The 16209-nt window shown below is 40.7% G+C and overlaps 1 protein-coding gene across 6 annotated transcripts in view; it reads left to right on the top strand.

The window, feature by feature from the left end:
* TRANK1 (tetratricopeptide repeat and ankyrin repeat containing 1) overlaps positions 1-16209 on the top strand; it is a 117097-nt gene that overhangs the window by 69417 nt on the left and 31471 nt on the right. For all 6 annotated transcript variants that reach the window (XM_063662030.1, XM_063662029.1, XM_054482114.2 and 3 more), the window contains 4 exons: positions 511-681; positions 10357-10518; positions 13651-13905; positions 15836-16012. In XM_063662030.1, coding sequence (XP_063518100.1) covers positions 511-681; positions 10357-10518; positions 13651-13905; positions 15836-16012 — 765 coding nt within the window. The remainder of the gene's footprint in view (positions 1-510; positions 682-10356; positions 10519-13650; positions 13906-15835; positions 16013-16209) is intronic.

Genomic DNA, 16209 nt, shown 5'->3' on the forward strand with positions numbered 1-16209 from the left:
ACATCAGAGCAGCAAATAGAGTTGGCATCCAGGGAGCTGGGGCTAGGAGGGTGGTAACAGTGACAACAAAACAGCCCCTGATGCCAAAGCAATCACCGCTTTCATGTCCTGTTTCCAGGCAGACTTTTCTCCTGGAAGAATATTTTGTTTCCTCTCTAGGGAATAAAGAAATCTGAAGTCACAGCTTGATGTTATCCCTACAGCTGTAACTGTTGCTTAGTAACCAGATTCCCCCTCTCCTTGCTTGTTACCAAGGAGAGGGGAGAAAGGTAGAGAGAAGCGCACTTCTGAACCTCTTGAAAGCTATTGTCCTTCCCACTCTACACAGAACTCCTTGCTTCAGGGAGTTGGGTGGACTACCTGAGGCTAGCAGTTCAGGCTCCACAAGCAGAAGACCCTAGTCCTCTTTCCCGGGGCTGCTTGGGAGGAGACTGAGAAGAAGAGCACTCATGGGGACATCTTATGGAAGGAACCATGACAAACCCCCCTTCTCGTTTTGGCCTGCCCTAGGACAAACAGAGGATGTGCAGATGCTCCTGCGCTTTGGGGCAGATCCCACTTTGCTGGATCGACAGTCTCGGTCTGTTGTGGATGTCCTGAAGAGGAATAAGAACTTCAAAGCCATCGAGAAAATCAACAGTCACTTGGAAAAGCTAGCTACGTGTTCTAAGGACCTATCAGGTACAGCTTCCAGTGTATTAACTTTTGTGGGGGATAAAACTGGTTCTGTGACATGAGAAACAAGTCAGTTTATCTCTTTTTTTGTATATATACACAGACACACACACACACATACATATATATGGAAGTGAGACCTACCAATCTTTGGAAAACTTGTTTGCTCTTTTTTTTTTTTAAGGTAGAATGAGACAGCTCTTATTTAGAGAGATGCTATGACATTCTGGGAACTTTTTCAAGTCCACCTTTGGACAGTGTGGGTGATTTTTTTTTTCCCATGCATGCACACAGCAAAAAAGGAAAAAAAAATTAGACAGAATATGAGATAACAAAATCAAGTCTATTCCTTAGAAACAATTATGGCCAACAATTTAAAATACACATACATCTCTATTTCTTGGTTTATCAATTTTGGACAGCATCTGCTGACAAGACTGCGTAAAAGATGAAGTGCTTGGCTGTGTCAGTCCTATTTGTTGGGTTTTGTTTAGTAATGCTATTTGTATCATTTATATTCTATTTCTTAACTCTAAGTTTTTCATGCTGCATCTACAGATTGATTCTAAAAATTGCAAATTAGTGAATGACATTTGCATGCTGGTATAATTATGTAAATGTTACTCTTTCCACAACTAGTAACATGGGCAGACCTATAGAAAGGAATCACCAAATGTCCTGAAAACTTTGCTCTTTAAATGTGATACTCTTTAAGCATCTCAGTTTAATGAAACATGTATGTATTTTTACACTTCTTGTAGTTCTTGCACTCATACATGACTCCTGTGGCTACTGTTATCCACATAGATTTCCTCCTTGATAGGTTGGAGTACTTGGTCAAGCAAGTTTTTCATGGAGCAGGCATAGATAGTAGACTTACAGAATTTTTGAAAATGTCTTTCTTTTACCCTCATATTGATGGATAATTTGTCTGAATATAGGCATTGTATTTCATCAATAGTAAGTTACACGCCCCCCCGCCGCCCAGCAATTTTAACATCTTTGAAATGGGAATGTGTTTTATAATCAGTGACGTGTCATAATTTAATGGCAGCCTTTTCTGGTATGTTCGTCAATATCTATGGTATCTTAGTTTTATGAAATATACTGTAAAAGCTTGTTCCTCACAACTTTGTATAAATTATTTCATTATCTTCTAGCTCCCATTGCTACTGATAGAAGTCTGATGTCAGTCTCATTTTTTCCCCCTCTAGAATTTTCTCTGTCCTTGGAGTCCTGAAATTTCCTTAGTATGTATCTAGATGTGGGTCCTTCCTCATTCTTCTGGCTTGGCACCTGTTGGCCCCTTGCATTCTGTTTCCTTAGCTCAGGGGAATTATCTTCTATTATTTTGTTCCCATCCAAGTCTCTTTTCTCTTTGCCACTGCTATTAAATGGATGAGCTTCTTGAATTTATAATATACGTCTCTGTACCTTTCCCTACTAGTCTCTGTCTCCTTTTCTCTTCCCAGATCTTTAAATTCATCTAAAGCTTCCTTTTATAATTTGTCTCGTCCATTGCTGCATTTTTTAATTTGGAAAATTATAGTTTTAATTTCTAGAACTCTTTTGATTGTTTCTTATCTATAGCTGCTTATTCATGTTTTATACTTGCCACATCTTCTTGCATTGCATTTAAAAAAGCAAATAATTTTTTTTAAAAAAACTTTCTCCTTTCTTCCCTGATTTATTAATGTTACTTTTGGGGTTAGTTGACTCATTTTCTTTTTTTTTGAGATGGAGTCTCGCACTGTTGCCCAGGCTGGGGTGCAGTGATGCGATCTCAGCTCATTGCAACCTCCCATCTCCCAGGTTCAAGCAATTCTCCTGCCTCAGCCTCCCAAGTCATTGGGATTACAGGCATGTACCACCACACCCGGCTACTTTTTGTATTTTTAGTAGAGACTGGGTTTCACCATGTTGGCCAGGCTGATCTTGAACTCCTGACCTCAAGTGATCTACCTGCCTCGGCCTCCCAAAGTGCTGGGATTATCGGCATGAGCCACCATGCCCAGCCTGACTCATTTTCTTGCTTCTCTTTTGTGCTATTCCTTTTCCCTAATTATCTTCTGATCTTTGGATGGTTTGTATTTATGATTGAAGGACTAGATTGATTAATACTTAATAGTTGGTAAGCATTCATTTCCTGCAGTAATTTAAATATGCTTCTCTAGAAACACTCCCTCTCTTGAATGTGCAAGTGGGCAGCAAATTGCAGGCAACCTGTATGGGGCATGTGTTGGGGTGGGAGATAGTCTGTCAGGCTGTGGATTATTGCAATTGCCAGAGTGAGAAAAGTTTTATGTGAGGGAGATTGAAGCTGCTTTTTAAACACTTCTCCCTTGACTCCATTTCCCCATTTATGTTTTAATTCTTATTTATTTATTTTAAAGATGTCATTTCTATGAGACTGTGAGAACACGGAGAGAGGGGTAGACCCCTCTTTTTATTTTTATCCTTTTCATGGGTGTTCTTTTAAAGCTTTGACATATCATGTTTAGTTTTTAAATGACCTCATGTTTTTAGGAATACTAATTTCTTCTGTGAGGTAGTATAATGAGTAGGTGATTGTGGAATGCTTTTTGAGAGCTTGTGCATATCATCTCAGTTTCAGAATGGTTTCCATGATTTGAGAAACTCCAAGTAGCCAAACAGGTCAGTGAATTTTCAGGCTTTAAAATAATGGCAAAAGAAGAACCACTGGTTAGTGGTAGAAAATGGCTGACTTGTGTGCAATATATATATATATAATTTTTTTTTTTTTTAAGAGACGGGGTTTTGCTCTTGTTGCCCAGGCTGGAGTGCAGTGGCACAATCTTGGCTCACCACAACCTCTGCCTCCCGGATTCAAGCGTTTCTCCTGCCTCAGCCTCCTGAGTAGCTGGGATTACAGGTGTGCACCACCACACCCGGCTAATTTTTGTATTATTAGTAGGGACGGGGTTTCAGCATGTTGGCCAGGCTGGTCTTGATCTGCTGACCTCAGGTGATCGCCCGCCTTTGCCTCTCAAAGTGCTGGGATTACAGATGTGAGCCACTGCACTCAGCCTGCAAATTTTATCTTTTATTAATTTTAATTTCAGTTCTTAGAATACTGTGTATGTTCTATTTAGTGTTAAAATCTTTTGCCTAAGTCATTCATGTTGGTTTAGTTTTTAAGGTTTTAGGTGGTTTTTTTTTGTTTTTTTTTTTAGTTTCCTTGTATAATACAATCCTTGAATATCTGTTAATCCTAAAAATGCCTTGTCTTCTGAGGCAAGGTTCTTGCTCTCGCTTCTCTCTCCTTCACCAGTTAAATGTGACCTGGGTTTGGAACCAAGAGAAGAGACTCAGTAGAATCTCAGTGTGTCCCCTTTTCACTCATTAGAATTCACCTGTACTTGCTTGGCAGAAAAGCATGCATGAGAGGACTGTGCATCATTCCAGGCTTGCCATTTGGCTTACCAGGTAGTCTGTGATGGTAGTGGATGCAGTCAAGCCTAAAGCCTTCCATACTCAACGGTAAACTTGTTGGATGTTTGATTTCTGTAAAGGTTTCCAGACCATTGGTCACAAAGATTTTCTTGCCATGCTAGAGGAATATTGAAAGACTATAGAGAAACACGAGTGAAAGGAACTAGTAAAAAAAAAAAAATCTGTAAAGAGGAGAAGTTAATCAGGAAGGGCTGGCAAGGTGGAGTTGTATATTTCCCAAAGTATTCTAGGCAGTGGAACTCTCTCTTTCTCTCTCTTTTTTTTTTTTTTTGAAACAGAGTTTTGCTCTTGTTGCCCAGGCTGGAGTGCAATGGCACAATCTCTGCTCCCTGCAACCTCCGTCTCCCGGGTCCAAGCGATTCTCCTGCCTCAGTCTCCTACGTAGCTGGGATTACAGGCATGCACCACCATGACCGCCTAATTTTGTATTTTTTGTAGAGATGGGGTTTCAATGTGTTGGTCAGACTGGTCTCCAACTCCTGACCTCAGGTGATCCACTCCCTTCAGCCTCCTAAAGTGCTGCGATTATAGGCGTGAGCCACCACTCCTGACACAGCAGTAGAACTTGTGGAGAAGCCTAAATAAAGCCTATGTGAACTCTATAGGTGATGATCTTCGAATGAAATTATATACTGAATATCACTGTTCCTTTATACATCCAGAGAGTTGTATAGAGTTACATGCATACATTTTGTTTCTAAGATTTTACTGATGGCACAAAGTTTAAAACCTAAGGTGGGGCTGGGGGATCTTTCTAGACTAGGTCCATGAAGTATAATTTTCCTAGATGATGGAAATGTCCTACACCTATTCTGTCTGATATGATAGCCACTCATCACATGTGACTGTTGAGCAGTTGAAATGTGTGTGGCTCATGCATCTGAAGAAACAGAAATTTCATTTTATTTAATTAACTGTAATTTTATGTAAGTTAGTGGCCATGTATGGGATAATGTAGCTTTAGACTTTAGCTCCCAGAAGGTGTTTCTATCCAGAAAGTAGTTGAAGAGACTGGGAGAATCAAAGGAGGAGGCCCAGGGCCACGGGAATGAAGGAGGATCTACTTTGTTTTTATGGACCTTAATCCTTCCCCATCCTAATCCATTAAAGGGACAGATGGAAGCATTGTCTTTAGGAAGAGCTGCTGCTAGGGAGCTGTACCTGTGCCTAACATTTGTTTTTTGCATCTATGGTCCTGAGTACAATAACATTAGGATATGAGTTGTTTTACATCCAGATGAATGAACATTCCAATTTACAGACCACGATGAAAGATACTTTCTCCCTTGACTCTTCCTCAAGTTTGCTGCACCCCATTTTGCTGATAACAGTGGTCCTCATCTCTTAGGATGGGGCTGCTTTTGGCATCTAGGTGAGAAATAAAGGGTCTTGCTAAAGATTTCTGCTGTTCTCTAAACCAGTGTTTCTCCATGTTAACATGTACATGAATCATTTGAGAGCCTGCTAAAATGCACATTTTGATTCAGCAGGTTCAGGGCAGGTCCTAAGATTCTGTATTTCTCACTAGCTGCCAGGGCAAGCCAGGGACCACTTTGAGGAGCAAGGCTTTAGTCCTAAATAGTCAAGATTACAGAATGGTCTTTATCCAGTTTTCATAGCCACCACCAGATGGCAGCATGTCCACTTTCTCTACCTGCTGTTGCTGCTCAGCTCTTTCCTTAGGACCAAGAAGCGCAAGATTGGAGCCTTTGTTTTTCTCACAGTTGTTTGTGATCTTCTCTCTGATTTACTAGTTCTTGGCCTTTTTGAGTCAGCTTACATCAGGCCTCTGAAACCTTGGCTCTCTGGTGCTCCAGTGGGGAGCCAGCTGCTTTCTGCTGTGCTCAGCACCAGGACAGTGCCTGTTTCAGTAAATCAGGCATAGGGTATTGACTTAAAGGATGTCTGTCATACTTCTTCCTTTTTATAAAACCAATCTTTTTATATATTTAGAAAATTTATGAAATGTAGAAAAGAAACTATTAATTATCTGTAATCGTATCTGTCAGAAAAAAATTAATGTATTTGTGATTTGGTCATTTAGTCTTATTCCATGCATTTTTAGTTATATATTTATATTTTCTTTTATAAAATGTGATGAGAATGTAAATTTAAATTGATAAAAATGTATGTAATAAAACCTAACACTTTTGCTTTTTAAACCTTATAAAAAGATTTTGGACAAAAATGAAATCTCCTTTTGAAATAATTTATTTCTATTTTCTATTACTTCTGACTATGGTTGCAACTTCAGAAGAGGTTTTTAATTTTTAATTTCAAATCTGCGTATATACACAGTAAGTCATCACTTAACATTATTAGCAGGTTCTTGGAAACTGACTTGAAGCAAAATGATGTATAACAAAACCAGTTTTACCATAGGTTAATTGATAACAAACAAGAGTTAAGTTCCTAAGGCATAGTTTTGGTCACAAAAACATCACCAGACTTCTAAATAAAGATCTAATATTAAACATGGAAATAAATGTGAGCTATATATACATTTAAGAAAGGTTAATAAAAACAAGTAAGATAATTGTTTACCGAGTTATTCCAGTTCAGTGTTGAAGGTGGCCAGTTTATTCTGGCAGCTCAGGAAGCCCAGTGGGAGCCAGCCCTCCACAGGATTCCATTCAATTACAGGCTCACTCACACACATCCACACTCACTCAGACTGGGACAACTGAGACATGCCAGTTCACCTATCGTGCACATCTTTGGGGTGTGGGAGGAAACCTGAATACTTAGAGAAAATCCAGGCAAAGATGGGAAGAATGTGCAAATTCCACACAGTGTCCCCGGTGGGGACCCAATTTGTTTTCTCATCGATGTTATAATGAAACTCTGTTGAAAGGAATGTTATTTGAGGACCTGCTGTATTTGCTAAATGTGATCATTGTTGAAAATTTGTAAAAGTATAGTTTTCTATAAAAGCAAATTTATTGTAATTACATGTTAGCACATTTTTATTCAGTCTTTTGTTGTTCAGTACTTACGTAGTCATCTTTTAAAAAACTCTTGATTATAATGCATAAGCAACTTTGTTTCCTGATGTTTCTTTTGACTCTTTAAGCTTATATGAAATTTAGAAACAAAATCAGAAAAGATCAGTGAAGTAAACAAGTCACCCACAGCCCTCCTACCAAGGGATACCATTTGTCAGTATTTAGCAACTTTCCATCTGTATCATTCTCTGATTTCTTTCCTGATGTTTGAATCTTTCACTCATCTATAACTGTCTTCTTAACAAGTCTGAACCATGTAATCATGTATTTATTATGCAGCTGCATCTAATTGTGTCTTTTGTTGAGCTTAGTATGTTTCTGTTCATTTTCATGTGAGTTTTTTACTAAACTTACTTTCCTGGGGGAAGAATGATGTTTTTGCAAAGATTCAATCAGGCAGACAAGCAGCAAGTTTCCATCAGCTTGATAGTGAAGGAAGTTTCTCTTTTACCAAAGGTCCTTTTTTTTTTTTTTTTTTTGTACTGTGAGTTTTCATCCTTTTTTGTGTGTCTTCATAGGTATTTTAGGATGAAGATGGGAGGGCAAAGTCCAGGGATGCTAGCCAGATATTGCTTTACTACACACAATTTCTGTCTCAGTGAGCTTCCAGCCAAGGTGATGTGGGTCTTTCTTTGCCAAATGATAATCATATTCTGTTCTCTGGAGGATGATGCTATAGTGGATCTTCCTTCTGCCTGGCACCTGAACATCTCTTGATTAGAGTGGGCAATGAGTGTTTGCCCCGGAAATGGATGTGTGTATGTTTCTGGTATTCTGGCTTGATTTATTGAAATGTGATTTCGATGTGTGTCAGAAGGTGTGGCAGATGTTGGAGAGCTCTGTCTTGATTCCCCTGGATCCCTTTCACCATTTCTGGGTACCCCCTGACATTGGTATGTGTGCAGTTTGAAAAGTCAGCACCCAAGGCTTGTTTTCAAGGGAGTGTCTTTGGGCTTATAGCGGCTGTTTTGCTCATGCTTCTTTTTAAACCAGAAATGTCTGGGAATTTATATTGTCCAAAGGCAGCCTGTAGCTAGTGACTGATAGATGCGAGAGTATGAAAGCCCATTTCCTTTGCCTTGCACAGGGACCACTCTGAAGTGTGACTCACACTCCAGAGCCTTCCTGTGGGATCAGGCTGAGACCACCCTCTGTGGGACTTTGCCTGAGTGCATACCTGGGTTTGGCTTCCCTTCTCACCCTTACTCTGCTTCCCCCACTCCCCTACTGGTCTTCCTCCTTAATAAACTACTTGTGCACAAATCTGGTGTCTGCTGCCAGGGAACCTGACTGAAGCATGCTTTTAATTTTTTTCCTATTTTCAAATAGCCTGTCTCTTTTAAAGTATTCCCACTCTGGTAGAACATGACATTGAACATTCATTCATCTCTTCACAACCATGATAGTGCTACTCTGCGCCAGGCTGTTTTCACTTGATGTGAAAATAAATGTCCAGTTCTGCTCTCTTATCTGTTCAGTAAGATTCCATTTTAATTAACAATACTTTTTGATACCTAATAAAAATTTTGTCATTTTTTTCCAACACTTCATACTTCATCAGTGACTATTTTTTCTCTTTCTTTCTTTCTTTTTCTTTCTTTCTTTCTTTCTTCCTTCCTTCCTTCTTTCTGTCTGTCTCTCTTTCTCTTTCTTTTCTTTCTTTCTCTTTCTTTCTTTCTTTCTTTCTCTTTCTTTCTTTTCTTTCTTTCTTTCTCTCTCTGTCTCTGTCTCTCTCTCTCTCTCTCTTTTTTTTCTTTGGAGACAGGGTCTTGCTCTGTTGCCCAGGCTGGAGTGCAGTGGTGTAATCATTACTCATTGCAGCCTCAACCTCCTGGGCTCAAGCAATCCTCCTGCCTCAGCCTCCTGAGTAGCTGGGACCACAGGCATATGCCATTACACCTGGCTAATTTTTGTATTTTATTTGTATATATGAATATGTCTATATATATGTATATGTGTGTGTACATATATATGTTTTGTAGAGACTGGGTTTTGCCATGTTGCTCAGGCTGGTCTTGAACTCCTGAGCTCAAGCAATCCACCCGTTTCAGCCTCCCAAAGTGCTGGGATTACGGGAGTGAGCCACCGCACCCAGCCAGTGGGTGTTTTCTCATCATGACTACTTTATCAAATAAGTTGAATGAAAAAGATATTGCCTTCCCTTCCTTGGCCAGAGAGATGGCTCCTTACTTGGCCTTTTCCACTTGCAAATAAGACATATTTGGGTGGCTGACATGTAGTTGGATGTTGCCATCGTGCTAAGCCATCTTTCTGCTGTCACTCCCTGAATTGTTATATCAGTTATCTATTACTGCATAACAAAATACTCCAAATTTCGTGGCTTAAAACAACAAGCATGCTGGGTGTGATGGCTCACGCCTGTAATCCCAGCACTTTGGGAGGCCGAGGCGAGTGGATTATGAGGTCAGGAGTTCAAGACCAGCCTGGCCAATATGGTGAAACCCCGTCTCTACTAAAATTACAAAAATTAGCCGGGCGCAGTGGCAGGTGCCTGTAATCCCAGCTACTCGGGAGGCAGAGGCAGGAAAATTGCTTGAACCTTGGCGGCAGAGGTTGCAGTGAGTGGAGATCATGCCACTGCACTCCAGCCTGGGCGATAAGAGTGAGACTCCATCTCAAAAAAAAAAAAAACAAAACCAAAAAAACAAAAAAACCCCCCAAAACCAACAAGCATTTATTTGGCTCCTGATCCTACAGGTCAGCAATTTAGTCTGGGCTGCTCTTATGGCCTTAATTGAACTTACTCAAGTGTCTGCAGTCTTTGCTGATGTTGGCTGGTTTCTTTCACATCTATAAGGTCTCAGTTTGGACAACTAGGCCGATTCCTTCCTGTTCTATGTTGTCTCTTATCTCTCAGTAGGCTAGCCTGACTTGTTTACATGATGAAGGCCACAGCCTCAAGAAAGTCAGCAGAAGTATACAAGGCTTCTTGAAGCCCAGGCTTAGAAATGGCACAAAAATCACATCTACTGCATTCTATTTGTCATAGCAAGTCATGAAGCTAGTCCAGAATCAGGGGAGGGTGGAGGGGAAAGAGGCTCCACTTCTTGATGGGAGGAGCGGCAAAGTCACACTGCACAGCATGTGAGTATGTGGAGGGTTGGAGAATTGTGGTTATTTTTGCAATCTGTAACAGCTGCAATTTCTGTATTCAGAAGCATTACCTGGTGCTGTTTTGTAGGATTCAGCAATGGTGATGGACCCACTAGTGAAAACGACATTTTCAGGAAGGTCTTGGAGCAGCTGGTGAAGTATATGAACTCAGGAAACCGGTTATTGCATAAAAACTTTCTGAAGCAGGAAGTAGTTCAGAGGTTCTTGCGTCTCCTTTCTACTCTGCAAGGTAATTTTTTTCCACAATGTTCAATTATGTTAAAAATGATTTATGTTCATTAAAATTCTTTTCTAATATCTGTTTAGAAATTAATTTTAAAAAATAAAGATAATGTATCTACATGTAAAACATTCAGACAACACAGAGCATTCTTTGGTGTAAAATCCATTACATACCCCTGAACTTCAACCCCTAAATCCCATCCCCAGAAACAACCTGTTACTAGCTTGTTATGTGTCCTTCTAGAATTACTCTTTGCATATATAGTCATTTAAAAAATACTACAGATATTTCTCTCTTCTGTAGGTACTGGCTAATACTGGAGTATAAAGTTATTGTAGAATTGAGTGTTCTTCTTTTTCATTATGGGGAAATCAGGAAACTTCCTGAAAAGAACTTTAGATGACAAAAATTTAAATAATTTGGGAAGATTCTAGAAATTCTAAGTAGGTAAAATTTAATATTTTTAAAATGGACACTTCATAAGGCTGGGATGTCTCCATTTTACAAAGAGTGCAAGAAGGCATGGCCAGAGAAACCTAAAATACTCAGGGTATGCAGCAGATGATAGTATTTAAGGCTTGGAGTTTAGCATTCAAGTCTTGTTTCCAACATACCAGATCTGTGACCTTAGGCCAATTAATTAACCTCTTTAAGCTTCAGTTTCTTCATCCCCTTGCCTTGGCTAGGGAACTAACCTCGTGAGATAATGGATATAGAACAATTAGTCTAATGTCCTGCACATAAAATGCTAGTACTTGTTAGCTGTTAGGATGGGTTGAGATGAGGCTAGGTTGTCAGCCTTTCTTTCTTAGGTATCAGTGAGTCAAAGATAACCAGCATACCTGTTACACACACTCTAGGATGGGGCCACTTTGTATGGGATCTATTAGATGTAGACATTTTGTAGAAACCACATCTAGGGAGCCTTTGGTTTTTGGACTTAATGTCATTTGATCTGTGGCCCATGAAGACTGTCCTCATTTATACTTAGGGTTGTGAAAATAAAAGCTTATTTAATGGTATTTGGTAAAAATCTCATAAAAGCCCATTCGAAGGGAATGCTGCTTCTCCAATGTCCTTTGTGTCTTATGGCCTATGTTCCTGTGCCTCTTTTTTTTCTCTGTAGGGTATTGTGAGTGTTGGTGTGGGTTCTTCTTTCTCTCGCTTTGGCTTGGTTACTTTCCCTTTTCCTCTTATTCCTTACTCTTTGTACCTTTCTCGAAGGTCTCTCCCTCAGCTGTTTTCCAGAGCTGAGTGGGTCTCTAATCCACCCAACCTTTTTAACTTTTTTCTGTCTTCACTTTTCCTTTTTTTTTCCTCTTTGTATCCTTAACTGGCCATAGGGTAGGCTATTTATAGCTCTTCCTATTGAAAATGACAGACTCGAATGGGCTAAAAATTGGCAAAAAAGTGACTTTTTTTGACTCTCCTAATAAAAGTGTCAGGCTGGCTTCAAGTACAGCTGGCTTCAGGGAGCTCACCAATGTCACTATGACCCATTGTCTCCCATCTTTCAACTGAGCTCTCTGCTAGTTGGCTTCCATCTCAGACTCTCTGTGGAGATGACATTGAAGTCTCTAATCTCTGACTTGTCCCACTTTTCTGGACTTGTTGACGCATCTGTCTCTCTCTTTCAGTGGTTCGAACAAATGTCCTAGGCTTCACTTTGGATCATGATGTATACCTCTGTAGCTAAATGTGATCAGAAGGATGGAGATTCTTGATTGGCTTAGGTCCAAATCACATGCTACCCTATCTCATCCATACGTCAACAGAGAGTACCAGAAGGTGGGAGAGGGCTGATACCAGATGATGAGTGAATAGATTCCGGGGGACAAAAATTGCAAATGCTGATTTAAATAGTTTGCCTTTTACACTTTTATTCTGATTCCTGTTAAAATAAGATGGTAGACTAGCCTATATTTAATTTCTTATTTTAAAATGAACATTTTAAATATTAAAATGAATATTCATTTTAAGAAAATTTGGAAAAAGATGGGAAGCAAAAACTAGCAAATGCAAATCAAGTTGCTCTTATTTAGGTAATCCTTGATTTTTCTCCCCTTCTGCTCTTCCTCCCTGCTTTCTTAGTGGTAGGGTTGCCAGACAAAATACAGAATTCCCTGTTGAATTTAAATTTCAGATAAGCAATGAATAATTTTTTAGTATAAATATGTCCCTAAATATTGCATATATATACTTATACAAAAATTTATTTGTTGTTCAACTAAAATTCAAATTTAATTGGCATCCTATGTTTTTATTTGCTAAATTTGACCATCTACTTGCTGAAGGTCTGTTTAAAATGTTTTCTACTCTTGGCCGGGTGCAGTGGCTCATGCCTGTAATCTCAGCACTTTGGGAGGCTGAGGTGGGCGGATCATGAGGTCAGGAGATCGAGACCATCCTGGCTAACACAGTGAAACCCTGTATCTACTAAAAATACAAAAAAGTAGCCGGGTGTAGTCCCAGCTACTCGGGAGGCTGAGGCAGGAGAATGGCGTGAACCCAGGAGGTGGAGCTTGCAGTGAGCTGAGATCACGCCACTGTGTTCCAGCCTGGGTGACAGTGAGACTCCATCTCAAAAAAAAAAAAAAGTTTTCTACTCTTAAGATTCACCAGCAGTATGAAGTGGGATAATTTTTATCCTGTCTTTAGACATCAAAGATCAGATGGAAACATTTACTTATCATGATAAAAAGTGAAGAATTAAGTGATAAGCCATCCTCTCATGGTTACCCTATGGCTCTTGACTTTTTAATTGTTCTGTAGTATCTCTCTGTATTTCAGTATTTATCAGGAAAAGACACTCTTAATATGCAAAATTTAAGTCAGGCTTTTGCCCTTCTGATCTCAGCAGAATACTCTGAATTCAAGTATTCTGCGTTAAGACACAGTCATCATTCTTCTGTCTCCTGGGCCAGGGTCTGTACTCTTCATAGAGTATTTCTAATCTTCCCATGAAGTCTCAAGGTCATTACACTGATGTTCACAAGTAGTTAAGCAACATGCCCCAAATAATCAATGACTTGTTTATATAATCCGTGTTAATTATATATGGATGTTGGGTTGTGATTGGGGAAAGAAGAGAAATCATATGAATGTTTTTGGAATGTGTCTTACTCTTATTTTTGAAAGAAATTCCTCCTGACCTGGTCTGTGATATTAATCAAGACTGTGCCACCACCGTCTTCAAATTCTTATTGGAAAAACAGAAATGGCCTGAGGTGCTTCTGCTGCTGACCCGCAAAGTAAGTGGAGAGCCACCGCTTGGGGATTGCCTCATCAAAGACTGCAACTTCTCAGACCTCGACATCTGTACCATCATCCCCCATCTCAGCACCTGGGACCAGCGGAAGAAACAGCTTCTGGGCTGCCTGATAGACAGTGGAGGTGAGAGTGACTGGATGCTAAGCATTGGAGACTTGTCCACATTCTCCACATGATGGAGTCCAGGCCACTGCCTGCCTTTCCCTTGCTTTTGGAGGCACCATGAAGTTCACCCTCATTTCCTACCCTGTATATTCTTGTTTTGAAACAGTGATGGAGGTTACTACCCTTTAAGTTAGTTGCCCTTGAGGATCTCTGCATTTTTGTGAATTCCAGTTACTACCTTTCTCTTTTGTATGGGAAACATCAGGTGTGTGAAGGGTCCTTGGCTCTGGTTTAGCCTACAGCAGTCATTTCCTCCTGACCTCTGGCTAGACTTTGACTTGCAGTGGGTATACTGTGTGGATCCTTGTCTACTCCTGTGACATTCTTTTCTGATCACCGGATTGGGATTCAAGATGCTTGTTTTTAAAGAAACGGTCAAGTAATTGGTGGGTGGAAGCATCTGCTGCTTTAATGAGAACTATCACGCATGGCTGGGTGTGTGTCTGGAGTGTGCAGACATCTTGCTGAATTGGCTTTTATTTCCAAGCTGATTTAGAAACACCAACCTCCTCCTACCTCTGTCCCTCACACCTCCACTAATGCCACTACTAACTGTGTGGCATTGGACGTGCCATTTATGCCTTCATTTCCTCATTGGTAAAATGGGAATAAATAGGCCCTCTTTCATAGGGTTGTTTGGATATTAAATAAGTTAATGTGTGCAGGCTTTTAGAAGAGTACCTTGGCTATGTAGTTCTCTGCTTGCTTCATGCTGTATGAGGAATTGTCTTTCATGAGAAAAAACAGTATGTGTTATCAATAACACATAATATGTAAGATATAACAGTGACACACAAGACATTGTGTGTTATCAATAGCACATTGATCCTTAGCCCTCAAAGTGCCACACACCTTGCAGAGCCTTTAGGTGTTGGCTCCATCCACAGCTTTCAGGAGGTAGATGGGGTGGCTTCTATAATTTATTTTTTTAAACTCCTTCCTTAAGTGGAGTGTTACTTTCTTTGCCTGGAAACCACAGCTGTCATGGAATTCCTGTTTTATTCCTTGATTCAGCAAGCACTTATAGAGCACATCTCAGGATCAGGTGCTAGGAACCAAGCCCACAGAGGTGAGTGCGCAGCTGCTGGAAGTGTGTGGAGGAGACTGCAGATCTATAGTGGGTGGGTCTGCCTTCTGGTGGAGGTTGGGGAACTTTGATGCAGAGGAGCTGTGTGGACTGAACGAAAAAGAAGGTGATTTCGGGTGGAAAGATGTCAGGGAAGATGGCAGTTGAGAATAGGAGCTCAGTAGAAGCAAGGGATGTGGCGTGTTCTCTCTCATAAGTGGCTGTTGAACAATGAAAACACATGGACATAGGGAGGACACATCACACACTAGGGCCTGTCAGGAGGTGGGGGTTAGTGGAGGGATAGCATTAGGAGAAATACCTAATGTAGGTGACAGGTTGATGGGTGCAGCAAACCACCATGACACGTGTATACCTATGTAACAAACCTGCACGTTCTGCACATGTATCCCAGAACTTAAAGTATAAAAAAAAAAAAAAAAGAAGCAAGGGGTGTAGAAAGTGTCCTCACACTGACTGTGTCAGGTATGATGTTAGGTGGGTGTTAGTTAGGGTTTCAGTTCTCATGCCCTGTCCTTTGCCAGGACAGTGGGAATGGTGGGAACTATGCTCCTGTGGTGGGGAGCTGGAGAGGAGGCGGGGACGAGGCCCCCAGACAGGGTACTTGAAGGAGCTGGGCTTTCACCTTGTGGCTACTGGCAGAAGCCTTTGCCTCCCAGAATGGGTGCTGGTAGGAGGATCTTGGAAGTTAGATAAACATTAGCTCTTCCCTTGCAACTGAATAACTGAAGCGGTCCTTCTCTCGTCAGGTGAGCCAGGCTGTGCCTGCTCACATTGCCCTTCCCTTCTCTCCTCTCCCAGCCTTGCCTGATGGTCTTCAGGAGAGCCAGGAGAGGCCAGTTGTCACGTGCCTGAAACATGAGGACTTCGAGTTGGCTTTCCTTCTCTTGACCAAGGGCGCAGACCCCCGTGCTATTTCTCTCACGGAAGGTGATACTCCTTTGCATGCAGCACTCCACATCTTTCTAGAGATCAAAGGTAAGCCCTTGTATTTTAAGCAGCCGTTTCCTTGAGGAGGAAGCTGGATATTAGAACTGATGCTATGTTTTCTGGTCTTTCCTTTTGTGTAAACCAGTGATCCGAAAAAGGCCCATTTCTTGGCCAGGCCTGCCCATGTCACCTGGCCCCTCACTTGTAGCATAATGGGAAGAAGTGACCACCATGGTGAATGGTCA

Source organism: Pongo pygmaeus, chromosome 2 (genome assembly GCF_028885625.2).
Source record: "Pongo pygmaeus isolate AG05252 chromosome 2, NHGRI_mPonPyg2-v2.0_pri, whole genome shotgun sequence".
NCBI lineage: Eukaryota > Metazoa > Chordata > Mammalia > Primates > Hominidae > Pongo > Pongo pygmaeus.